The sequence below is a fragment of the Protopterus annectens genome, chromosome 9.part0 (assembly GCF_019279795.1).
Source record: "Protopterus annectens isolate FY-2018-M chromosome 9.part0, PAN1.0, whole genome shotgun sequence".
Lineage (NCBI taxonomy): Eukaryota > Metazoa > Chordata > Ceratodontiformes > Protopteridae > Protopterus > Protopterus annectens.
This window is the reverse complement of record NC_056743.1, coordinates 700,370,088-700,397,916: the sequence shown is the minus strand read 5'-3', so window position 1 is coordinate 700,397,916 and position 27,829 is coordinate 700,370,088. Positions and strand designations below refer to the sequence as shown.

At 36.1% G+C, this 27,829-nt stretch overlaps 1 protein-coding gene across 1 annotated transcript in view; it reads left to right on the top strand.

The window, feature by feature from the left end:
• LOC122810575 (class I histocompatibility antigen, F10 alpha chain-like) overlaps nucleotides 1-27,829 on the top strand; it is a 316,486-nt gene that overhangs the window by 11,383 nt on the left and 277,274 nt on the right. Inside the window, exon 3 of the mRNA XM_044082154.1 lies at nucleotides 22,443-22,718. Within this exon, the coding sequence (XP_043938089.1) occupies nucleotides 22,443-22,718 (276 nt within the window). The remainder of the gene's footprint in view (nucleotides 1-22,442; nucleotides 22,719-27,829) is intronic.

Here is a 27,829-nt window from a genome sequence, read left to right as displayed (position 1 = left end):
GTTTGTGATAGTGATAGTTTTATTTAGTGACCCAATAGTAATGTGAATTATATATATAGAAGAAACAGGTAACAACTGTCTAAATCTCCAAAATGGTTATTAGTATTGTGTGGGCCAAAGTCTTTCACAGAGCTATAGATGTCCCCTCTGTATAACATAACAGATAGCCTATTAATATTTTACATAAACTTCGGAACCAACATCTAGTAAAAGGCCATCCATATAATGTATAAATTCTATATAGTATTCAAAGCATCACATTTGTGATCATTTCCTCCACAGTATGCATGCCTCATATAAATATAACACTGAATTCCAGCCCATACATTTAAGCATAAAAGCCTTATGTTACTGATAGAAGTGAGCAGTTATAATAATAAATGCAAAGTATATTACAGTCCAGATGTCACAGTTCTACAAACATAGTTCCACATCACTTAGAAGCCCGGGCGTTTGAAAAGCAACTCAAAATTGCACGCAGTCATTCTCCGATCGTAACCATGAGGCCATATAACCCAGGCAAGATGTTTTTTTCACACTTGAATCCGTGTGCCTGATAAGCCCAAATGTTGTTATAATCCCAGCAAATACGGCCCGAAATAGTGCATAAACACTCTCCAATGGTTATCGTAAAGCCAAAAACAAAAATCCAAATTTTTTTCACCTGTAAAAAAAGAAAAGTAAATACAGTACCTTACAATACCCTAGCTTGATGTATAGGGTTGTATGTGCAATATAGATTCCGAAAAGATGTGAGTGGCTGTTCGCAATCACACAAACATGAGGACATATATCTTATAATCCAAAAAATGTTGTTTTCATCACAACGAATATATCCATAGGCTAATCGACTGAAAGTGATGCCAGTCAAAGATGGATATGAGCCCTCTAACCTCTCGCTATGTTAGTATACACCAAAAGCTTTTCACCATAGGCCTTCTCGAATGCCAAAAAGTAAAACATTCAGCGGATATGTAGTTTTTGTTGTAGCACCAAAAACGAGAGTCCCCCAGGACAAATATGATGCAGAAGGCCGTGTTCCACTACTCCAAAAGTTGGTAATAAGAAAAACAGGGGTTAACAAAATCCCCCTATACAAATTAGATAGTATCAGTATTGCAGACCAATAGCAAAGCCACCGAACAGTAACAAGAACTATATGCTTTGAAAGTATGGTGTGCCCGGCCAAACCAAAGACAACCAAACACCAACAGCCAGCAATTTGCAATACAAAGATACTGAAGTCTTAAATGAAAATCAAATATAATATTTATTCAATATTCTTATTGTAAATGTCTCCAAACCAGTTTCGGCTATCAAGCCCTCATCAGTGGGTAAAGTTTCCCTCTGTTGAGGGTGGTGATTATTTATACATATTCCCAACCAATGGAAAACATGGTACAGCCCAACATAATGGTTAGAGTACATTGTTAAGTTTCAAACATAAAATTAGGTTCAACCATATTACTGAATGCACTGACAATGATAAAACAAAATTCCCATGTGATAGTGAAACAATAATGAAGTTTAAAAAAACGCATATATCCCCCTTTACTCAGCCCTCATTAGGACAGCTGTTGTTGTTTGTCTTTTTGGCTTTTCTGGGTAAGGGGTCACCACAGCAGAACTCCGGTCCACTAATGATTGGCAGTAGATTTTTTTTATGGTGCCGAGTTGCCAGCCCGATGCTCAACCTTCAACGAAGGCACGCCCATTCACCCATGTCTTTCGGAGGCCACTCGTCCGTGGGGAGGACATGCAGACTCCACACAGAAGGCACTCCCCGCATACTAGCTGAGAATCAAACGGGAGAACCTCTTGCTGTGAGGCGACAACGCAACCGCTGTACCACCACGGCTGAATATAATACCCCCTTTGGCATGTATCTATCCAGGCACATGGCAACAACTATAATGTGCACAGAGATACCTAACTAAAAGAATACAAGGTGTAAACAACATGTCCTACATGGACTGACTCAAAGCACTGTCACTATACTTGGTATCCCACAGACTGCTAGCAGGTGACCTGTGTCTAGCATGCAAGGCATCCTCTGATCCATTACTGATAGATTTACAGTGCATCAACAAGTCAAATGGCATCAGAAATACTCAGTCTAGGGATGTAAGCCCTTCTGGAGCATCAACAGAATGGTTTGGAGGGACAGGTATATATATTGCAGAGGATAGTGCTGCTATGGAACAGACTACAATCCACATAAAGCAAAGTTAATCCTTCCATCCATCCAGACATCCTTAAACCCTTTTTCCCATTTTGCACATGGGGTCAAGGTGTCACTACAACAGTGACACAGTGACAATCATCTCGAGCCAAGGTTTGTACCACCTGGTGGCTAGCCCCACCATGGTAGTTCATCTGTACAAGTCATACTAGTCACTCACTCACACACTCACAGCTAGGGCAAATTTAAAATGTCCAGTCCACCTACAGCATGTCTTTGTAATGTAAGAGGAAACTGGAGCACCCAGAGGAAAATCACACGACTGCACAGAGGACATGCAGACTCCACACAGAAGGCACACCAGCTGAGAATTAAACTAAAGAACTTCTTGCTGTGAGGAGACAATGCTAACCACTGCACCACCACATAAAACCACATAAAACAAAGCTTATCCCTGTCTATTTTTAAGCACAAATTAGATTTATAGATGGGAAATGGAAAATTTACCTCAGGACTGTCCCTGTACTACTAATTAACAAATGCTTTATCCCATGCATGGTTCCCCTCAAATTAGCCATTTTATGATCCCCATTATTCTTATTAGGGGTAATATATAATTATCGACCATGAGATAGGATAGGTAAGGCCAATCTATAACTAAATGGGATAGGTTATTTTGGCACAGAAAGAGAAATTGGTTAGGCTTAAAATGGCCTGCAAGAGCAGCTAGCCTAGTACTTACCTACTAACCCATGAACCCGTGAAATGTGAGATAAAATTAAGAAGAATTAATAAATTATAGAAAAATGATGCTGTTAAACTGCACGGTTGACATTTTTTAGATATTTCAACATAAGAGAGCAAGCAAAGTTTGTTTGTGTCTTTCGGCTTTTCCCGGTTAGGGGTCGCCACAGCGGAACTCCAGTCCGCTAATGATTGGTAGTGGATTTTTATGTACCGGGTTACCAGCCCTGATGCACAACCTTCAACGAAGGCACGCCCCATTCACGTATGCCTCCACACAGAAGACGCTCTAGCTGAGAATCGAACGGGACAACGTCTTGCTATGAGAGCAAGCTAAGTAGAGAACATAATTATAATTTTAATGACATGCAGAATATATGGAAGACAATTACATTTTTACAAAAAGTACAAGGCTTTATACAATTGCAAGAATACAGTGGATATTGTTTGTGGATATGCAAGACAATGAGGAAGCCAGGTTGACATGGTAGATATTTTAAAGTAAAGTACAAGCAGTAGGTATTAAGTCCATTATACCCACTAATAGTGTTATCAATATATGTTGTCTCCTATGTATTCATCTAGCTTGTTTTCATTTTAAATATTTCAAATCTATATCTGAGCTGTAGATATTTTAAAGCCAATTATTCCATATTTTAACAATCATGCCACTAAAAATTCCTTTTCTTCCCTATGCATGTCTGTTGAAGTATTAGTGTTTGCTAACCTAGTCCAATTTTCAGTCATATTTTTTTCTGTTAGGTTTAATGCTTTGAATCAGTAATCATCTGTAAAGGATGTGTACATTGCTATAGTTTCATCTCATTTTTTCCTGCATGGAGAGAATGATTTAATTAGTTTCAATCTGTTTTTATATTTGCATGCATAGCTCATTTATCTTTCTGACACTGTTATTAGAATTGTCAGAAGTCTTAAAATATGGCTTTTTACAAGACTCTTGCTAGAGGGTCTATAGTCTAACTTTGACCTTATGAACATACTTAATATTCTGTTAGTATTTCTGAAATCCTAAATGATATGAATTTATGTATGCATCCCAATGGCCCTTAGTACCTTCCGATATATGCTGTGAATGTGTAAAGCAAAGTCTCTGTAAAGAAAAGTTTAGATTTTTTCCAAAGATACCCCAAGATTATGGAAGACCTGAAAATTTCTAAGCACTTGGTGGTCTCATGTCACATAAAGTAATCTGAACAGGATACCAATCCATTACAGGACACATACACACACAGTCATTCACTTATTTACTCACTCACTTACTCACCACATGCACAATAATGAGGAATTATGGAATATCACAAGTTCACTTATGGCAAGTCCATGGGATGCGGGAAGTAACCAAACTGATAGGTTCCATATCTCTCATTACACTGAAATGCATAATATGGTTGGCAGAGAATGAATGAATGAATGAATGAATGAATGAATTAATTAATTAATTAATTAATTAATAAGTGCTATCTCAAGGTACAGTTGGACCACTTCAGCTTTACCCGTTCTATATTGATCATGCTACTGAAGCTAGATTGGCTCCTGCTATGTCCAGCTATATTAAATTTGTTCATGCAGAATGTTATGCTTAACTGTCCATCTGTTTATGCCATCTAATTCTAGATGAAAAAATATTCATTCACATTACCAGTGACCATCACACCTGCCTTTGCATTTTCATCAGTAATAGCAGCAGCATATTTGACACAGAATAGTTTATGACTTGCATTAATGTAAAAGAAACAAAAATGGACTCATTCGAAACCCCTGTGGTGCTCCTTTACCCACCAGACATTCTTATAAACATATTACTCTAAATTCATGTTACCTTTTCCTGTGTATTTATTCTCATTGTATCAAAATGCTCCTTTCTCAAAGCTTGTATGTATTACTTGACTTACTGATTGGTGTAGCATGGGTATTATGATTATTTCATTTAAACATATAGCTATTTAATTTAAAAATATATATATTTAATTTAAAATGCACATCAGTGGGAATATGCTGCCATCTTCTATTTCAGTCATATCTGTATTTGTAATTCCATTCTAGCTTACACATGTCACATTTTTACAATATCTGTTAACCTTTTTGATGCACTCATACCTAAACACTGATTAACTTGCTTTACTTGATGTCTACAGTACCATTTGTGTGGATTGTCATCCCTCATTCAGTCCTGCCAGCATTTGAAAGGTAAACCACACACAGTTCTTTTTTTGCTGCCACATAATCAAGGTGCTTTAAATGTTTCAGTTTAAATGTGAGAAAAATATTTTAACTAAAGTCAAAAAGCTGTTTTTCTGTTTAGTTAAAAAAAATGTTCTCACAGCAATTTTTTTTAACTTTTAGCTCAAAGCAACTTGTGTCCATCTTACTAGCAGTCAGAAATGTAACACTTCATTAACTGAATGCCAGCAGGTCTGCTTCCCTTCTCTCATAAATTATCTTATGGTATCTTGCAAATCCTTAGCTGTTTACTTCACCTCAGTATATGATAAATTTTCATTCTGTATCCATGGATACTGGAATGTTTACGTCCCCCCCTTTAGTTTTCTTTATGTAACAAATAAAAGTGTACAATTAGAATTCCATTATTTCTCATATTCCAGTCATTCTACCCTTTCTCAGCTATTTCTTTGTTTGTCTTGTCATAAATTTATACTTCAGGCAATCTTTACAAATAAAACAACCTTTTGGTTTTGTGAAATGTTTTCTTTCTAATGTTTATTTTAGAGTTTCAGACATTTTCTATGCCAAATCTGTCTCCTGTTCTTAGCATCATTGTGTCACTTACAAGTGGTTTACAACATTTATCCAGTTGTTAAAACATCTCCCTGCATTCCTTTAGTTGAATAAGCACTGTGATGTTAATATAAAACAAATACACTACAGCGCATGAGGATTAAATGGGTCATGGATTCAGAATGATACAGATCGAGTATTGGGACCCACGGTCATTATAATACATCGGTAAAAACAAGATAAGTGCTACAGGTGTAGAAAGAAAAAAATCATTCTGGTTCTGAAAACAGAATTTGATAATACAGAGAATGATTTAATTTATTTTGGTGACTTCTAGTAACTAATTAACAGCTGAGATTGTCAAGGTATAGAATAAAAATGGAGTCTGGTCAAAGATCAATATAGCTTCTCCACAGGTTTTTCAAAAGAAGCTGATCTTATAGTTTCTGTGAGTTAGATAAATGTGACAGCTAAAGCAGACTTTTCTGCTTATTAAATATAATGTGATCTGTATATGGATTATTGATCAAGCTACATTACTAGAAAAACTGAGACATACAACCATGCTTTATTACTAGAGAAGATAAAACATGCAATCATGCTTCATTACTAGAGTAACAAAAATGTGTAATCATGATTCATTGCTAGAGTAATAAAATGTATAATCACGATTCGTTACTAGGGAATCTGAAACTATTTGTATTAAGGGATGGTAAAATCCTGAAATAGTTAATATCTTCGTTAAAAGGAAAAAAATGTAAAAAGGGAAGACATTTTCCTCATTTCAAGAAGAAAAATTGCCAAAGAATAAAAATGAGAGCTACTATACCTCAGTCATTTTGTAATAGTCTAAAATACTATACCATTATGATAATTAAGCTTGTAGGCAATATTAAAATAACGAAAACCATAAGAAATGATAAGGACAACATCTTATTACAAAACAGGCTAAACAACAGGAATACTTATGTAAAATCAAGAGGTTTAAGTTTAATGTTTCAAAATGTAAGATGATGAATATTTGCAAAGGGGTTCCAGGCAATAGCTTCAATGTGGATGACAACATTTGACAAGTAGCAAAGGAGGAGAATGGTATTTACCCAGCATACAACTGTAACTAGATTTGGTACTGCCATGTCTGAGCATATTCAATGTGTTTATTTTTAAGTGTTGTCATCCTTGATTATCTATTTATTTATGCTATCTAGTATTACATGAAACTGTATTTCATCCTCATAAGTAGGATTCACCAGATCTATTTTCACATCATCAGCAGCAACAGTATATTTAGCAAACAATAATTGAACATGCAGTATGCATTGCAGCCTATTTTGGATTTTTAAGGGAAGATATCAAAGAGCATATTGCTAACATTAAGAAAAAGATGTGGTAAATCCCTCAGCAAAACATGTGTATAATGATGAGAACATAGCATTATGTTTAGTATTGTACAGCATTTATACAGAATGAACAATGGAAGAGAGATAGAAAATTAGTCCCTAGTACCACCTTACTCACGTGTGCTAAGCCAAACCCTAACCCTGCAGTTGATCCTAACCCCAAGTCTTTACATTGACTTATGAAAACAATTTCTTTAATCATATCGATTTTGATAGAAAATATGTCTGAAGATAGGTTTATAAACCACAAAAGCAAAACGTTTCCTTTACTTTTTAAGTGGTGTAGCTTCAATCTTTTATTTTCAATGATATTGTCACTATTTTAGGTATTTCTATAATGTATATATGTGTTTCTGAATATCAATATCAATGGATATAATTTTTTATACACACACACGTGCACACACACACACACACACACACACACACACACACACACACACACACACACCTACTTTCATTTTTCGAATTCCTGAAATACAGAACTTTACATTACCCAGACGAAAAAGCTGAAAGATGAAAACATTTAAATTATAAAATATTGAATTCCATGACACTAAAAAGAAAGCTGCAGACAACACTGAACACATCTGATACCCTATACACTTCTATGAAAACAAATATTAAAACATCTGTCCCAGATATCTAAAAAATTATAAACCAAACAATATTTAAAGTATTCTGCATAAATCACCATAAACCATACCTTCATTCAAGCAAATAAAACTACATCAGCATTTTAATTTACAAGTTACAACTTCAAAGGTTTTATTATAACTGCTGTTACTGCCATACCTTGCCAATTATCTTTCCCTTTTACTTACATTTTCAAATTTTCTCATATTAAAACTGTGTCCGAAAGAACTTGTGTACACATCTCAAAGAAAAAATTTACTTTGTAAACCTAGTTTGCTTATAAGAAATGCCAATACTGCCAGGGCCATAATACATACATTGCTATCCACTGGTTGGATGTATGCAGCAGAAAATATTAAAGCAAAACTGCCACATTACCAGTAGCACCATACAAACAAAAGTAGAAATTAAATAATTTTAAATTAATATTTGACATTTATAAGAACTGTTTTTAATATTTATGCAGGGGGACAAGCTCCACTGCACCCCCCATGGTGGGGATGTACCCCCGCTCACCCCCTGTAAATTATATATAGCAATTCTGAGACTGCACTAAAGTGAGGGAAAGAGTAGACTTACCGATCTGGACTACATCACAATCTGCATACAAAAATATAATGGTAGTTCAGTGTTGTGAGATGCAGTTTTCTGAGTTCTCATTGCTTTGATCTTTTGGCTTTTTCATCTTGGTACTGCAAAGTTCAGTATTTCGGTAATTTAAAAATTGAAACTAGATCCATGCACACAGGTATAAATGTGTGTGTGCGTGTGTGTGTGTGTGTGTGTGTGTGTGTGTGTGTGTGTGTGTGTGTGTGTGAGTGTGTGTGTGTGTGTGTGTGTGTGTGTGTGTGTGTGTGTGTGTGTGTGTGTGTGTGTGTGTGTGTGTGTGTGTGTGTGTGTGTGTAGATAGAGAGATATGGGTTGCATGCAGATAGAGAGATATGGGTTGCATGCAATAAATTGCATGTACATCTATGTAGTTTGGCAACATCATTTGGTCAGTGCAGATTGTCGACAGGTGTGTGAGATCAGTTTCCCCAGGTAGGGGAATTTTTATTTATTGATTTATTTATTTTATTTTATTTTACATTTGTTTACCAGGAGTGTCAGATTGGGCCAGGAGCTAGTTTTCAGCAGAGGCCTGGGGAGAAAAGCTCCATTACAAAAAAAGAAAAAAATTAAAAATTTTAACATCACATGTAGAAAGGTAACACATAACAAGTCACTAATGTAAACTCTCTTATGGTAATGTTTCTTATACAGTATTAAAAATAGAGAAAAATATGTAAGGTGCCAGTAAAAAAGTTAATATATGAGCTAAAGTAAGCATAGACTTAGATAGAACATGATATTTTGACATGAATGAAGTCACACATTAGACATCATACTGCATAATAAATAATCACTAGAGTTTTTATCTAAAATATGTATATAGGAAGGTAGTAAAAGAAAGAGACCAGGCTTGGGTTATACTGAAAGTAAACACTTAGAAACTAGGTGAGTGGGGTCCTATACAGAGCAAGGAAAATGGTCATCTTGGGTTGTGTAGGAGCAGAGCCACTTATTGGTGAGGTGCTCCTTGAGGAGCAGTTTGAATTTGGAAGAGTTTCCAGTGTTAAGGTTCTGTTGGGGAATGGAGTTCCAGGTCTCTGATATTTGGTTGGAGAACAGGGAATCCCCAAAGCTATTGTTAGCTTAATTATCTTTAGTAGACATTTGTTGGAAGACCTCAGGGTTCTACTATTAGAGTAAGGTTGAGCTAGTGCTTTTGGGGCGGGGCAGTTGTCTGGTTGGTGAATAATGGTATGGGCAATTGTAAGTTGATTAAGAGATAGAATATTTGGTAATTCAAACCACTTCTGTTGGTGGAAAGCAGAGCAGTGATGTGATCTATTAGAGTGGTTAGTAGCAAATCTAGCTACTTTATTGCAGCAGGCTTCTAATTTGTTTAGGTTTGATTTTTTAAGGTTTGCAGATATGGGAGAAACTTACAGCAGAGTGACTAGCAGATGTGTTCTGGCTATAACCTGCCTGGTGGTATGAGTGAGGAATGGATTGGCTCTGTACAGTGAGTCAAAGTTTGATGTGGACCTATTTGATGGATAAGGCTGTGTTTGTCATTTGTTACACCTAATAGTTTGGTATGGTCAACAAGTTCAGTTCTGGAATTGTTAGAGGAGTGGATGATAAATGAGGAGGGGGGTTCAGATATTTCGTTATTTGAGAATAGTATTAGTTTTGTCTTGTTTGGGTTAAGTATGAGTTGGTTATTAGAGAAACACTGTTCTATGTCTGTAAGGGATTTTTGGGGCCTAGATAGGAACTCAGGAAGGGAGGGAGCTGCACAGATGAGTGAATATTCATCTGTGTATTGTACAGTGGTAGCTAGATGGGTGGTGGTACTGAGTTTAATACAGAAAATAGTAAAGAGTAGTGGCCCAAGAGAAGAACCTTGTGGGACACCAACTAAGTCTGGTAGTAACGATGAGATCTCATTTTGCCACTTAACTGCTTGATGGCAGTCAGACAAGTAGCTGTGAAACCATGAAATGACAGAATGGGAGGGGTTTAAGTCAGCTAGTTCATTGAGAAGTTTTTGATGGGATACTGTACTGAAAAGTTTAGACATGTCAAAAAATATAGATGATACAAATTGGCCATTGTTTCTGAGCTGGTTGACTGTGTCTGTGAAGCTAATAATAGTGGTTGTGGTACTGTGCTTTGGTCTAAAACTATGCTGGGAGTTGGATAGAAGGTTTCTAGTAAATAGGGCAGGAGTTGCGAATGTATGCATTTTTCAAGAAGTTTGGCTTATGGGGAGAGTACTGAAATTGGCCTATAGTTTGAGAATTCTGTAGATGAGTTTCCTTTCTGCAAGGGAATGATATGCAAGATTTTCCAAAGTTTGGGAACATATTATTCAGAGATAGGATGAGTGATTAGTATGGAGACTGGATATGAGATGGAAGCTGCTGCATAATTAAGAAATTAATTGCTAAGTAGGTCTGTAGCAAGTGATGTAGGTTTTAGTCTGTGTAGCAGTTTTTATGATGTTAGTGTGGATTGGTCTAATAGAGAAAGACTCGAGTAGAGAAGCAGTAGTAGTGGGAACAATTGGTGGGGTATTGTTGTTATTTACGAGGGACAGTGTTGAACTTATAAAGTGTGAGTCAAATTGGCTAGCTATGGTCTTAGTGGTATTTGGGAGCTAGGAGTTGGGGAAGGGCATTGTCCTGGGTGTGAGTTGTTTTATGGTGCTTCAGAATTTTTGTCACTTGTTTTGATGTTTTTGTTGAATTAATGCAGACTGAGAAAAATCCAGTTTCCTGGGATTGTGTGATGCTGGAATTAGTCTATATATTTAGCAGGGGGTGTGGGGGTGCATGGGGCACAATTGTGTTTAGTTTATGGGTAATTCTCAAAGCATGAGCAGAATGTGTTGGCATTTGTTGCTTCAATGTTATCACATCAGTTATCTGGATGTCAGTGTAGCTCAACATTTGACCCTACACCCATATATCTATATCACCATTTCCATCATTTCCCCAAAGACAGGGGCAATGAGTACTGACTGTTGTCATTGGGACAACCATTCACCTTCCCATAATGTCTCCATTAATGTGCAATGTACTGACTTCCTTTTGCTGCTGTGAAGCCACCATTTGTATCAACAACATAATCAAATAGGTCAAGTCACCCATAAAAGTGATGATTTTTAAGAACTTAAGGACCAGACTTGCCTCACATCGAACAGAACATGTCTGTAAAGAGATATTTGGACTGCAGCAGTCACCCCAAATTACAACTAATTACAAATAATGACGTATCGGAAAATGGCTGTAAATGTGAAAAAAACAAATAATGAAAATAACTGTACTCAAGATGTAGATACTATCAACCATAGATTTAATCAGTTTAACATTTTCATCCTTAAATACACAGGATGTCTTCAGAACTAAAACTTACACAAAACACACACTTTAAATAACATCAAGAAAGAACGTTTTAATTGCTAGTAACTTTTTATCAGCCCAAGAAATCAATGTCGCCTAATCTAAGCTTCTGGGCTTTCATCAGAAGATCCAGAGGTTAGCCACACCTGGAAATTCCTACCTAAACAGCCTGCTATCTCATAGTAATGCCCCTCATTTTTTTGCACCTGCCTGTTAACCTAATGGAAATTCTTAATATTGACATTGCCACAGTAAATCTGAAATACAGCTTTGTGGAATATAATGATTTCCATGATCCATCTCTTTTTTTTTAATACTAATTTGTATCCTGTATTGATAGTTAACATTTGTAGTATTGCTTTGTATTGTATGACATCTTGTAAGATTTGTTTACTTTGGAGCTTTTCTCCCCATGCCCTTGCTGAAAAGGGACCTGTCACGGCTCAAACAGACTTTCTCAATAAGCAAATGCTAATAAATAAATAAAAATAAATGTTGTGATAGAATTTATAGGAATAGTGCTATTTAACAATTCTATTTACTTTTAAGGTGACTATTACAAGTCATGCAATGGAGTGACCATGGGGGCAGTCTGTGGGGATTCATGACATATGATTGAATAATTAAAATATTGAACTTTACTTCAGTGAGATGAGAGCATTGAAGATCTGAATCAATGAAAGCCAACATCAGTGAATCTCACCTCAAATACCAATAGTTGGCCATCAGCTGTGACATCAGCATCTTACTTATTATTTTTGGTATGAATAACATGATGGGAGTAAATAAATATATTCTTTCCAACTTCCATGCAGCTGTTGGCCAACTATTGCTATTCGATGTGATCAAATTCATTGATGTCGGCTTTTGATGATTCAGATTTTCAAAGTTCTCATCTCAATGAAGTGAGATTCAATGTTTTAATCATTCAATCATATGACTTGTATCCATCTGTACCCCCTTGTACTCAAACTTAATGATGTGGTATTGGGAACAAAAGTTTACACTAAAATCTAGATTTGCATTTCATTGGAAACTTTATGTGAGGTACCTGGATGACATATGTATTTTATGGACTGGCATGACTGCATTATTAAATGAGTTTTTGGGATGTTTACAAACTATTGAATTCATTAATTATTTTGGTGTGAGTATACAAATTTATAGGGCTAACAGTAAGTTCAGTTCTGAACAGAGAAAACAGTCTTATTAAATACTTTTGGTTTAGAATACCATTGAAGAATTCAAACAGATACAATAACTCAGAAAGATAGACGTGATAAAAGCAATGCACAAGTATCAGAACAGATCAAGAGTTATCATGTGCTATCACAAATAATAAACTAAAAATATCAGCACAGGCAGAAAAAACTTATAAGATACACACATAAAAATAAAGGAAAAGTACAAAACAAGCAATTTATTGATGACCCAAAAAAAGTTTTATACAGAATTGAAAAACAAGGCAAAAACAAGGCAAAAGGAATTCAAACACCACCAAAAGTAGAAGAAATAGATCCATTTTAGAGATATCTATGAAGACCCTGTGGAACATAACAAAGATGCTAAATGGATAGATGTAAAAGAAAGCATAAGAAATTCAAATGGCAAGCATATGCAATGAGATGAAGTAACTGCCAGAGAGACTGAAACAAAGTTAAGAAAAGCTCCTAATTGGAAAATCCCAGGCCCAGATGCAGTACCTAACTTCTGGTTAAAAGTATTAACATCTTTACATAAAGATTTAGCCATGAGTAAGAACTATTTATATGCACACCCTGATCAGACACCAGCCTGGCTAACAACAGGAAAAACAATAGTACTACATAAAGAGCATCCCTGCAAGCCATCCTAAAAACTATAGACCAGTAACTTGCCTTCCAATATATAAGCTATACACTGGAATTGATGCCAACAGAGTTTATAGTCATTTAGAAGAAGACTCAATCATGGCAATAGAACAAAAAGGTAATAAAAAGAAGTCATATGGAACAAAGTATCATTTGATGTTAAAGTCATAATGGAGAACTGTAAAAAGAGGAAGAATCTAAGGATGGCATGGATAGACTACAGAAAAGCATTTGACAGTATCCGACATTCATGGATAAAAGAGTGTTTAAAATGTATAAGATGCACCCTACACTGATCGATTACATTACAGTGACCATGAAACAGTGGCAGACCACTTTGCAATTAAGCCATGATAAAGGACAGATTATCATTCCTTGGAAAAAATTCAAAGGGGAATATTACAGGGTGACTCTCTGTCACCGCTGCTCTTTTGTCTTGCCCTTAACCCATTAAGCTGTCTACTTAACAGTTCAGGTCATGGCTATAATTTGTCTCCCAGAAAACAACAGTGTAAAGACTTCTCATTTTCTTTTTGTAGATGATTTAAAATTGTATAGTTTATCAGAAGAGGAACTGAAAGCACAACTGCAAGTGGTCAAAACTTTTTCAGATGATATCAAAATGTTATTTGGTCTTGATAAATGTGCAAAAACAACCTTTAAAGCAGGAAAGCTGCAGCACCAAGAAAACATCAGTTTGGGACAGGAATGTGATATAAAGGACCTCGAGTAAGAGGGAGTATATAAATATTTGGAAATTGATGAAGGCTTAACAATAAAACATGAACAAATATGAATAAAATTCAATAAGGAATATTTTAGAAGACTTTAATACTAAAAACAGCATTGACATCTAGAAACAAAGTCCAAGCTATAAACCAATTTGCTCACCCTGTCCTAACTTATAGTTTTGAAGTGAGTGACTGGCCCCAAAAGGTGTTGGATAGTTTGGACAGGAAAACAAGAAGGATACTTCATTCTTATCAAATGATTTATAAAAATCAGTGCATACCGAGACAATATATTACCCATTCTGAAGGAAGTATGGGCCTCCTTGAAACTGACTACATGTATAGATCTGCAATAGTGGGACTGCATACACATCTGCTGACCTCATAAGACCCAAACTTAGTGAAAGTTTTGAAACATGAGCAGAGTATGCCTAAGATGACTTCCCTTCTTAGTTTAGCAGGAGCTTATCGGCATCAAGTGGAAATGGAAATCAAACCAGAAGCAGATAAAAATCAGGCAGCAACTGAATGTCCCAAAAAAACAAAAGAAAGCATATAAGATGAAAGATCAGATAAGAAGGCAAGAAATGTGGAAGATTAATAAATATAGTTGCAAGTATAGAAAACTCTTGGAACAAAATCATGTTGATCAGGATCTGTCACAGGAATGGTTAAGGAGATGTGAATTTAAACCAAAAGACAAAAGGTTATTAGTGGCCCAAGATAGTGACTACATACACATTGGTTTACAAAGTCCATTGAGTGTGTATGAGAAACAGGCAAATGCAGGTTTTGTAAAACAGAATTGGAGACAGTTATACATCTTGTTGCTGGTTGTGATATACTGATGGCAGAAGGACTGTATACTGAATGGCATAATAATGTGGCAAGACTGTTGCATTGGGGATTGTGCAAACATTATAATACTGAAGTAGGTGAAAAACATTGGAAACATGAGCCACAAAGCATCATAGAAAATAATGACATTTATATCACATGGGATCATCCATTACCAACAGTTCAAAAAAATAGATGCAAGAAAACCAGATATAAAACTCCATGAAAAGAATACAAAAGTAGCAGTGATTATTGAAATTGCTACACCAAGTAACTACAGTGTCTCACTTACAGAGATAGACAAAGTCATAAAATACCTGGATTTGCAGATAGAAATGAGGGCAATGTGCAAAAAAGATACCCAGACAGTCCCACTAATAGTAGGACCAATGGACTTATAAAAAATAATTTAGAATCATACTTAGATATGTTGCTGATATATATAACGCCATATGAATCACAGAAAGAGTCACTACAGGGCACGCTGCGGGTGTTGCAAAGAGCACTTCTGGCTGACATCAAAGATTGAAACAATGCTAATTTCATGAACTTTAATCATACTTTGACTTAGAAATAGGGTCCACTCCTATCATGGTATTAGAAACCCAAAAAATTAGGAGAAATTAAAAAGGGATATAATAACTGTTTCTGAATTAATCAGGACACTGAAGAGTGAAACATTGTATTTATTGAAATGGCTTTTGAATGTGTACATAAAAGCTTATTTTTGGTGTAAAAATCCATGACATGCATAGTATAAGGCTAACATTCATTTAAAATAATCTATGCATCTTAATGCATGGTACCACATACATGCATATAAAAAAAATATATATATATATATATATATATATATATATATATATATATATATATATATATATACACTGTAATTAATAACTCTAAATGCTAATGACCAAGCTACAGGAAGCTACATATAATGTGCTACTGTATCTAATACAGTATTTTTAAAATGTGACACTAGCCTGTCTTTAGAGGGCCTGTTTCATAAGAGGCCCAAGCAAGTGTGAAAAAAGGCTGCATGACAGTAATAATTGACACTAAACAGTGCAGAATGAAAAATGAGGCCTCTCTATTAAGCAGTGAAACTTGAAACATCTTTAAAGTCCTTTTTTCATGGGGCTGTGCCTCCTGTACTTCCCCAAAATGGTGTGATATGCCTTTCACACCCCTGTTACTTATATGTACTAACTTTGAGATTGCTGTGTCTTGGAGTAGGAAGAATTCTTTGAGATAGTATCATGCCACTTATACTATACTAATCTCCGTAAATGCAAATCTATAGTTCATCACCCTCCTACCTGGTACACATGAAAATATTTTGTACTTAAAATGGGCTCCATGTCAGAAGTATAATATTTCATACTGCAAATTCTGACTCTTGAAAATGTAATTATTCTAATAAAAAACAGAGTTTCAAAACTTACACTTACACATTTACAGCATTTTTACAGGGGGAGACAAGTGATCTACATCACCTAACATAGGCGGCTGTGTCACCACACCCTCACTACATAAATATGCTAACTCTGAGCTCACTATACCTTGAACAACAGTGAATATCTCAAAATACAGCAATTTTCAGCTGTTTTGCCCCTAACCACACCTAGATTTTATAGTTCAAAGGTTTATAATCCTCGTCTTCAAATGTTCAGTGGGAACCTCTTAAGATAATAACTAACTGCCATTGTGTTTGCATAAAATCAGACTAAATGCAAAAGGACACCAATTAATGAGCATGTATATCTGAGTACTCATTAGCCATAAAAGAATATTGGACTGAAGCCATTGGTGGATGCTTTTAAGTGCAGATGTTTATGAGCTGATCTGCATGTGTGAGTGAGGCATCATTCTGCTATTTTGTAGTACAGGATATGTTTTCTTTGCATGCAGAAGCGCAAAGTGCAGTTTCCCATATGTAAGAGAGATGCAAGAACTCTTGTGGTTTAAGGGAAGGTTAAGGTGTTAAAATTTGAGAACCTACGAATTAATTGTGATTAAAGGCTTCATAGTGGCTAGAAGCTCATCCTCATAGTCTGTGTTAAATATTTGGTACTCTGATAAATATTTAGCATATTGCACCTGTTATAACTGCCAATGGTATACCAGCAAAAGTTCATGACCTCAGATAGGAACCATACCTTTTTCACTTGTCAACATGTGACTGGTGGAATTCCTCATTCCTCACTGTTCAGATGCTGTTTTATATCAGGGCAATGGTACATGCCCCCTCAAAAAAAAAAAAAAAAAAACTTTCACAAGCAGGTGTCATTGAATGTAATTCTGGCATTGAAATCTTCACTTTTCTCTCAAAAAAATGAAGTAAAAATAATTTTGTTTAATGCAAGTAGTACAATAAAACAAATCTGCTGTGTCAAATCAGACTTGACACAGATGGTATATGTGAATTGGCTACTTCTATCATTCTTTCCAAAGGTGGAAATCTGGTCAGGGACATGTTATGGACTAATCTTACTTGTTTCTAAACATGTGACTAACTATAGCGTATAGTACTCTCTTAGTAAATCAGACCTAGAACTTAACTGTGTTATCTGTAAAACCTTTAGAGATACACAGCTTAAAACATTAATTTGTTTGCTACCAGCCCTCACCAACTACCACTTCAGGGATATATTTATTAGTAGGTAAGCACTTTCGTGCTGATATGCACTTCATCAGACCATACAAACTTAATAAAAGCAGTACCTTAAATACATCTCCAAATCACCAAAACCTCATTAAAACATTAATTAATCAATCAAATACCATAACAACCAGTATACACTAATGACGCAAATTTCCATGCTTTCAAGACAGGTTTCAATGTAACACTATCATTAAGGCCAAAGCCTTTGTCAGCTTGTAAATTAATGATCCATTTTAACTGATCAGCTTCTGTTCTATCAGCTAAACACCCACTCTAGTATTCTTACTAGTCAATTGTAACACCTTAAATTCAAAGGCATGCCCAGTATTAGCTTTTATATGTCTGTTTAATGCTTTTGCACTCACATCCCTCCTTATATCCCCTAAGTGTTCAAGAATCCTTCTTTTAAACTATAATTAGTCTTTCTGATGTAAAAACAGGGACATTTTTACAAGTATCTAGGTATACAAGGTTGTTGCTTTTACAGTCTGCATAAAATTTAATATCATATTTTATTTTACTTAGCTGTTTCACCTTTAACTGCCCTTAAACCTTTTTTAAATCTCATGTTCGTTTCTGCATAAAATTTTAACTATGAACTGATATATTTTCTTGCCAGTAAAGCATCTGCTAATACGTCAGCATTTTATGCTAAACTTTTAAAATGGGAAACCATTTTTTTCTCTTTCAGCTTAATTGTTTGCCAGGTATCAGGCCACTTTTCACTCTTTCTGGAAGTGTGTAAACTTACACAAGCACTATCTACATACCCCCTCCCTTTCATTGCACCCATATCTTTAGGGTGGTCTCAAATTAATGGAAATGGGAAAGTAGGAAGAGAATTATCATGCTGATAAGTACATAGAATGCACACTGGTGAAAAAACAACTTCTCTGGGAATGACTGATGATACAGGACCATTTTGGAAGCCATTCTATCTCAAAGGTGAGAAGACTGAAATTGTTGTTGGTGATTTAATGTGGGGGTAGGGTTCCTGCTGTTACATTTGTTTACCCACAGTGGCCAAGTTATTATATTCTCAAATTGAAGCATTTGATTTACATGCTATATGGAACATTCTATACCCAAGTGAATCAGAATATACACACTTAATGAGCAGTACAAGAGCTGCCATTTCTGGTTGGTTTCAAGAAAAATTATCCATAATGTGTTTGAAATGGATATCAAACTTATTTTGTCATGTCTATTATCTTATTACTTCAGACTGATAATATTCAGAAGAAGGACATTTACTGTTATTTAAATGAAAATCACAGCTGAGTCCCTGATGTTTACAAATCTAAAGATGAATGAACATAGGCATTTTTATGTTTTACATATTAAAAGATTTGTCACGTGTCAAATATAATTGTAAATGGTAACAAAAAGACCAGGAAGGCTGCATAACTGAAGTCACCCTACAAAGCTCATACAACACAAAATGACCAGTCTGATGAACACTGAAAGAAACCTAGCCGAAAGATGCTACGACACAACATGACTATCAAGCAACTAACACCAAACAAACAAAACCTGAGGCCATTATCCACAAGGTATCAGCAAAGCCACAACCCCTCATAAACTTCTTAATTAAACCAAATAAACTAAACTCTAATGGAAAAGTGGTAACCAGTCAAGTACACACCTGACACAACTTACCCAGTTAGTGTACAGGCAGTAAGGAGAGAGAAAGAAAAAAAAAATAACTCGCCAAGTACCACCATGCCTCACTATTACCAGAGATCTACCTACTCTCCAAAATAGCTACAAGGTCATCTCAGACATAGCACTTGTCTCTGCAAGTTTACACCTAAATCTAATCTCCAACTCTGCTGCACTCACTTAAAATACCTTAACCCTCCTTATACTTACTTCACTTCACCTCTAGCACTCTTCCCTCCAAGTTAACCCTTTCTTGACCACTATCTGACCAAACTCCCAACTCCTTTCCTACGAACCCCCAACCTCTCTCCACCCACCTTTAAACTCCCCCTTTCTATCCTACCTCTAATTAATCTAGCCACTTCAAGTGGGTCTGGACAAATCAGTTTGTTCCCAAACTACATTTAGTTACTATTTCTGTTATGGTATATATGCACTTCTTTTGCATTTAATACTTCAACTGAATGCTCTGTGTTGCATTAAATTTGATTTATATATGCCATAGATAGAATTGCATTTCATCTAATCTCTGCAACCAGTCTTGCTTAATTTTTAAGTATTAAACATGAGCACTGAAACAATTTGTGTTTATACACAGGAAAACTTGAGCGGCAGATTTATTTCCAAAATGTGTGTTTCTAAGTAAATTCGAATAATTCACTTGTTTTTCCTGATATAACACAATTTGTGAAAAATATCAATTTTACTCTAAATCTCATATTACTAAGGTATGATAAAGTCAAAGTGATAATCTCAAAGATGGTACAAGATTTTACATTTTATTGATAGCACATACAATATTAAATATATGGAAAAGGACTTGTGAACCCAAATGATATAACACTAACCAGTATTAATGGAATTTGTTCTACTTAATAATATTAGTCATGTGACAGTGAAATTCATAAAAGTGCAACTATTAGTATAACCCAAAATGGCATAATGGATTTATACTGATTTGTGCTATGTAAAGTAGTATAGCATGTCTGAATACAAGTGAATATTCTTTAAATGATACAAAACATAGCACTGGGCTAGCTCCGTATCAGATATTTATGGCAGTCAGCCTAGCATAGCGTTCTTAGAACTTCAGTTGTCCATGTCCTGTCCATCCATATCACTTGATGGTAGCTTATGGTGTAGGAAAGGGGACAGATGTACTGTAGTTCTAGGTGCTACCTCACTGTACTATGGTGTGTAGATTCAGACCATCAGACTTACACCCTGACCATCAGATTGCTGAAAAAAAGAAAAGAACAAAATGTAGCCACTGCAAAAAGCCCACTGTGAAGTGTAGAGGAATAAAGCCCTGACTACGATGCAGTCAACTAGGGTTCAGTTATCATCCCCAGAACTGGAAGAGCCAGGTGGGTTGAGAGAGGCATGAAAGGACAGAGTCTGCTCATGTGTCTCAAAGGGCAGGTGTGGATGTGCATGTTTGGGTGGAAATTACAAACATTATTTCCTCAGTGTACACTAGGAGAAGTGCATGCAGCACCAACTCTGTGGTGGGAGGGTGTAGTCATGTTGGCTTGAGTTCCTTGTGGGAGTGAGGGACCTACCAATGCAAGACACACCCACTGCCTGCCCAACACCCATGGTGCTGCAGCTTGGGGTTTAGGGAAGTAAGGGAAAAATATTCCCCTGCACAGATGATGGTCCTGCTTCTAGTTTGCTCACCCCTTGCCCCCAAAAACTGAATGAGTAATAAGACTTCCACCAAGAGGAAATGAATGGGACAGTAGGATGACCAGGAGGGAGAGCCAATGGTCAGTGGAGGAGCAGAGTAAAATCAAAATCTAGCAAGTACAAAAAGCAGCCAAAGCAACTATATGTAGGTGCTTGAGGTTTGCATTAATAATGTATAGAACACAAACCTGAACATTTTTCTATGACAGATGTGACCCCTGCACCTCCATATCCTTCTTTCTGATATATATTACCTCTCCTCTTACTTATATGTATTTATTTCATGAGTGCACAACTACAGAAGTCAGCAAGCCTGCTAATTGCTGAGGAAGTCAGCAAGTCCACAAGCAGTTTATTTTTGAGTTAACTGGACACATCTATGGTTCAGAATAGTTCTGCTCATTTTAAAGCTTTTGGTTCCAACTATTTTAGCTAGAGAGATTCACACAAAGTGGTTTTAAAGAAACTACATGCTTCCCTGCTGTGCATCTTAAGTTTATTTTGACCTGTACTGATTTATACAAAGGGCAGAGCACAGTGGTAATCTAGCATTGTTCAAAATGCTGCATAATGAAGCATATGTATGAACTGCTACGGTATACTGTCTATATGTATGGCATAACAGGATGGTCTGGCAGTATGCCAGTGGCAGTGTAGGAAAGTTAGGAGTCAGTAGGGAGTTCCCCTTGAAAATGAGCATTAAGCTTAAAGATGTGAGTGGCTGGAGGGCCGTTCACCTTCACATTCAAAGTTAAGTTTAAAGATATAGATGGCAAAAGTGGATTCCATGAGAGATCAGAATCGTGTGAGTTCATAGACACTGTTTTACATTGCAGAAAATAGGAGGAAGGATCCTACACACTGAGTATATTTATCCTTGAATACAAGATGAGGGGGGATCTTTAACTATGAGCATTACTCTGCCTTGGGATGGGGGACATGTATTGTTTGTGCACTCTGTCCAGTGATTGCCTGTCTACATGACCTAATGAGTAGGGCCATTCAAAGCTCAAAGGTTAAGCACTGCTATGGCTTCAGGAAAAAATATATTTTATTCATGAAAAATAGAAATAGTACTATGCAATGAGGTCTAGGGCAGATCAGATTCCTACACTGTAGAATGAAGAGATTCATACTGAATCACACCATCTTCATTTATGAGCACATGCATCCTGTGCAATTGTCATTAGAAGTATTTCATTTTTTGAAGTGTTTTGGTATTTTCAGGCTATGTGTGATTATAGTTAGGATGGTCATACAGTAAGTACTACCACAAGACCGAAACTGAGATCCTGAAAGAATAACATCCATTTCCTTTTGTTTTGGTTTGTAGACACTGATACTTTCCAGGTAACACATGGCTGCCATTATTACGGTGATGGCACATCCAGTGGTTTTGCTAAATATGGGATAAATGGACATGACTTCATTGCATTTGATTACCACACTCAGACCTGGACTGCGGCAACCCCACAAGCTGTTATAATTAAAAACCGATGGAATCTCGACACTGTTCGCATGTATGACTGGAAGCTATATTTTAAGAAGAACTGTGTTGACTGGATTAAGAAGCATGTTGAATATGTACAGTCCAGACTGGACCAAAAAGGTAAGCATGCTATTTCATTACAATGTCTTCACTTTCAATTCTATCACTCAGACATGCACTCCAACACTTGATTGCATTTTAATTATTTCTTAGTATTATGATATTTTTGCATGACCTGAAAGATGAGATGTAATAACCAATAGCTGTTTGCCAGGATAAGAAAGTGGAGTACCTGATAACTTGGATATTATTCAGGATGTTCAGTAATTGGCTGGGTAGAATTCTGACAATATAGATTAGCTTCTTAGCATAGTTTTTTTTTATGCCAGTGATCACTTTTAAGTATGTTTTCATGTTCAAGTAGGCATTTCAAGAGAACTAGGCCTGTTTGTTGACTTTAAAATGCACATTAAGCAGGAAATTAGAAACTGGGATAATGAAACAAAAAAAAGGTAAGTTAGTTTGGAAAAAGTCATGGCGATTAGTATTACGTTTGAGGTAGCAATGCACAGTACAAGAGACCAAATAGCAGCATATGACATAACATAGACCCTTTGAGATTTTGATATAATAAATGCAAGCAGATAACAAGGTATAGGACACTAACAGGAAATAAACACAATAATTAAAGCAACAGTTTATGAAAAACAAAAATACAGAGGATGTGAGGTTGCATAGGGAGGATGACAATAATAGAACTCACCACTGTCATCAGCAACTTTCTTTTTCCCATTTTACTTGGGTTGGTGTGTCATACCACCATTAGACCATGTGACCAAATCACTTAGCACCTATGTTGATACCACCAGGTGGCTACAATGTTAAATTGTAGCAAGTCACCATTTTCAAATACAGTTCTGAAAAAAAATGTATAGTTTGAAAACTTGAACTATTTAGAAAGTGTTAACAGTAACTGTTATGATATTCTGTTTCTTATATGTAACTTAGAGGCAGCTATTAATATATTTAGAATAGAAAAATGGCAGCTACATTACACAACACTCCCTATATTATATTATGTTAAAATACGTTTCCTCATAAAATCAGAAGTTATCAGGCATTATCTTAACTTCAAATAGAATATATATATATATATATATATATATATATATGTGTGTGTTTGTGTGTGTGTGTGTGTGTGTGTGTGTGTGTGTGTGTGTGTGTGTGTGTGTGTGTGTGTGTGTGTGTATATATATATATATATATATATATATATATATATATATATATATATATATTTAGAAAAACAAAACCAACCAAACTGCACTTCACCAACGACAACTGGGATTTAAATTGCTTTGCCTCTCCTTTCCTTATTAATTCATTGTGTTTTCGGTATTATGTGACTTTACTAGTCCTTTTAAGCTGAGTGTTTGTTGTTGTTGTGTCTTTTGCCTTTTCCCGGTCAGGGGCGCCACAGCAGAACTCCTGTCCGCTAATGATTGGCAGTAGATTTTTACAGGGCGAGTTGCCAGCCCTGATGCACAACCTTCCACAAAGGTACGCCCATTCACGCGTGTCTCTACACAGAAGATGCTCTTGCTGAGAATCGAACTGGACAACGTCTTATTGTGAGGCGACAACGCTATCGCAGCACCACCACCGCAGTATAAGCTGAGTATTTGTTCTGTTGTAGAAGTCTTAATTGTAAGATGAAAGCATTAAAAGGGTGAGCACACACATGTGTAAACATACCCTTTTGCCAAGTTCATCCTTAGTACCCTTGTGGTACTAATGAATGCATTCCTACATAGCTATTCCAGAAAAAAATGTATCCCTACTGCACAGTAACAAGATAGGCATGCTTTGTATCTTGGCTTGTTATACATGACAGTTGCAACAAAAGTTTAGCTAGCCAAATTAATATAAATCTGGCATATTTTATCTGTCTATGACATGGTTGAAGAACATCCACTAAATACGCATTTATTTTGCAGATAAATAAGTAACGATACAGAAGGTACCTCAGCATAGAACTGAACCAGAGCTTCAAGTAAAAGAAAGCCACACACTGCCTAAAATTTTCTATCCCATCTGTACCATTTTTAAAGATTCCTCCATTCTGCAGAAAAAAAAGTTTTTTACTTATTTTAGTTCCATGTGATATATAGAGCCAAAGAAGAGCAGCATTTCAAAACTGTTTTGCCACCTGACCAAAATATTGGCTATAAACTCTTCCACTTTTTCATATAATACATTGCATTTTTTCATAGCCCTGGGTCCTTCCTGCTCATCATAACATAAAAGCTTTGGAGTGTTTAATTACACATGCACACACAAATGTGACCATCAAATTCAAACACTTGTAAGCCTGTGTACACTTCAGATGTCTGCTTATGATCAAATTAGTGAATAAATACAGGAACAAAACCCAAAATCATGGAAAGATTTTAAGTATTGCTCTATGTAGGGGACATTTCTGTCAGACTATTATGTGCTATTGCACAGTCCACTTTGTAAATGGGTGCAAATACTAAGCAACACCTCAGTTGAGGTCTGGAGGTTGAATGAGTCCAAATAAGGAGTTCAGCAGCTCTGTGCTTCACAAAAATGTACACTGCTTTTCTGGTAACACAGTCTCAAAAATATTCACAAAGAGGAATGAGTGATCCAGTTTTGAAACAGAGCTTGCTATTTGGATATTCCATTTTTCTTTCCATGTTTATCAATGGGAGTAGCAGAAAGATTGCTTATTTGCCTTCCTTTGTCTTAGTCTTAACCCAGTTACTTGTGTTCTGTCCCACACTCACACATTTACCGTCGTTTTAATTATTCACCTAAACTGCTCATGTCTTTGTTTTTCCTTTGCTTCATTTTTCCATGCATTGACCTTGTTCTGCCCTGACATATCTCTCTCTGTCTCTTCCTTTAATCATCTTTGTTTCCCTATATATTCAATCTAGCTGTTTGTACTTTATTCTTTTACTTTTGTATCTTTCTGTTTCCACTACTTCTCTTCCATTAGTATTTTGCATATTCTTATGTAAAATTCAGCTGCTCGCTATTATTTCTTAAGTACCCCCCTTTTTGTCAGCCTACTTCATTTATTTATTTATTTTTGCTATATGGTTTTGACTGTCTTTCAACTATTCTGTGTATTCATTCTTTTACCTCTGCCACCTCATCATCTCATTCCTGGATCCTCCCAACCTGGGTGTAACCTATTACTTTACTAAGTGTCTTGTGTTTGCCATGCAGACCACCTTTCCTTGTAAATAATGCATGGGTTACTTCTTGCAGTGAAGTTCCAGCTGAACTTATACTGGAGTAAACTGCCTGTCCAGGTTTCAAACTGCTCTAGTTCAATCCCTTTCACACATTCTGTCTGTTAGAGTTACCTATTACTATCTACCTAAATCTATGCCACAGACTCTGAAACACTATACCTCTTTTTTAATTTCTCCAAGTATTTTGGGTTTCTAATAATGTGTCAGGTATGAACTCCATTCCTGAGACAGAGTACAATTAAAGTTCATGAAATTTGTGTTGTTTCAGTCCTTGGTATTTTCCAATGGTGCTGTTCTCAGCACCTCCTGTGTATCCAGAATTACTTCCTTCTGCAGCTCATAGAGTTACATGTATTGGTATCATGTTTAATTAAGCCTGAAAATGATTGCTTTGTTAGCCCTGCTGCTCCTACTACTACTGAAGTCAGGTAGTCTTTACCCAAAACTGATCTAGTGTCTATTTGCAAATCCTGGTATTTTATGACTGTGTTTCTCAATACGTAGGACACTGTAATCACTGGGTATAGTTATTTCAGTGATTAGTGCTATATTTGCTTTCTCTTCTTATACTACAACATCTAGTTTTCATATCCTTAACTGTTGGCAATGAATGATCCCATAACTGTTGGCAATGAATGATCCCATATGATCAGACATCATAATTTTCAGTAATGTTTTGTGGTTCACACCTCCAGTGCCTCTGAGCTACTTGTATCTTGCTGTGCTTACACAATCTCCATTGCAATAATATTTATTTATTTATTAGCATTTGTTTACCAGGATAGGCCAAATGGGCTTAAAAAACATCCTTTTTCAGCGGAGGCCTAGGAAGAAAAGCCACGTACAAAAATACAATTTATAATTAACGATTACACTTGTTGAGAGTTGTAAAGCTATACAGAGTTACAAAAGAAAACTGCACAAAATGTAAAGGAAAGAAAGACATTATAAAATGCTGCACAATACAATTTTAAAACAATGATGCAATATGGGTAACCATTTGAAATGTTGGGACCTGCTACAGCAAGTCCTGGAACATGCAGACTGAATGGCTGAAAACCAAACTTACATATGCAAAGTCTGAGATGGCCATTTCTCAGGATATTCCCTTTTCTCCAGGGTATGGTGATCTTGGAGTTGGCATATATAGGTTCAAGGGTTGTGGGGGTGCTTACCCCCCTAATGAGGGCAGGTGGGATTCTCTTTTGCATAAAAGAATTTTAAAGGAAAAGCTCAAGCTTTGAGATTCGTTTTTCTCCTGGGATTTCAGTCTTTTTTTTATTTTTTTTTTTTTTTGCTTGCCGGCACTCGGCCTATTTTAATAGGGAGCCTGCAATATGATGTAGTTTTGTAAAAATATTTTATAAAACTGAAATAATGGATCTTTAATTACATTAAGTGACAGGAAAAATAAAAGAAAAGGAGTATTCATGGCAGTACATTAACTATTGAAAAAAAAAAACACCTGAGCTACAGGTTTGTATACTGACAGTAGGAAAAGAAGGGAAAGGAAAAAAGTATAGTAGTGCCACATTATTGTACCTTTCAGTGTACAGAGCCTCAACAATTAGTATATGACAACCAGCAATAAGGTGTAGTGCCACGTTATTGTACCTTTCAGTGTTCAGAGCCTCAACAATTAGTATATGACAACCAGCAATAAGGTGTAGTGTCACGTTATTGTACCTTTCAGTGTTCAGAGCCTCAACAATTAGTATATGACAACCAGCAATAAGGTGTAGTGCCACGTTATTGTACCTTTCAGTGTACAGAGCCTCAACAATTAGTATATGACAACCAGCAATAAGGTGTAGTGCCACGTTATTGTACCTTTCAGTGTACAGAGCCTCAACAATTAGTATATGACAACCAGCAATAAGGTGTAGTGCCACGTTATTGTACCTTTCAGTGTTCAGAGCCTCAACAATTAGTATATGACAACCA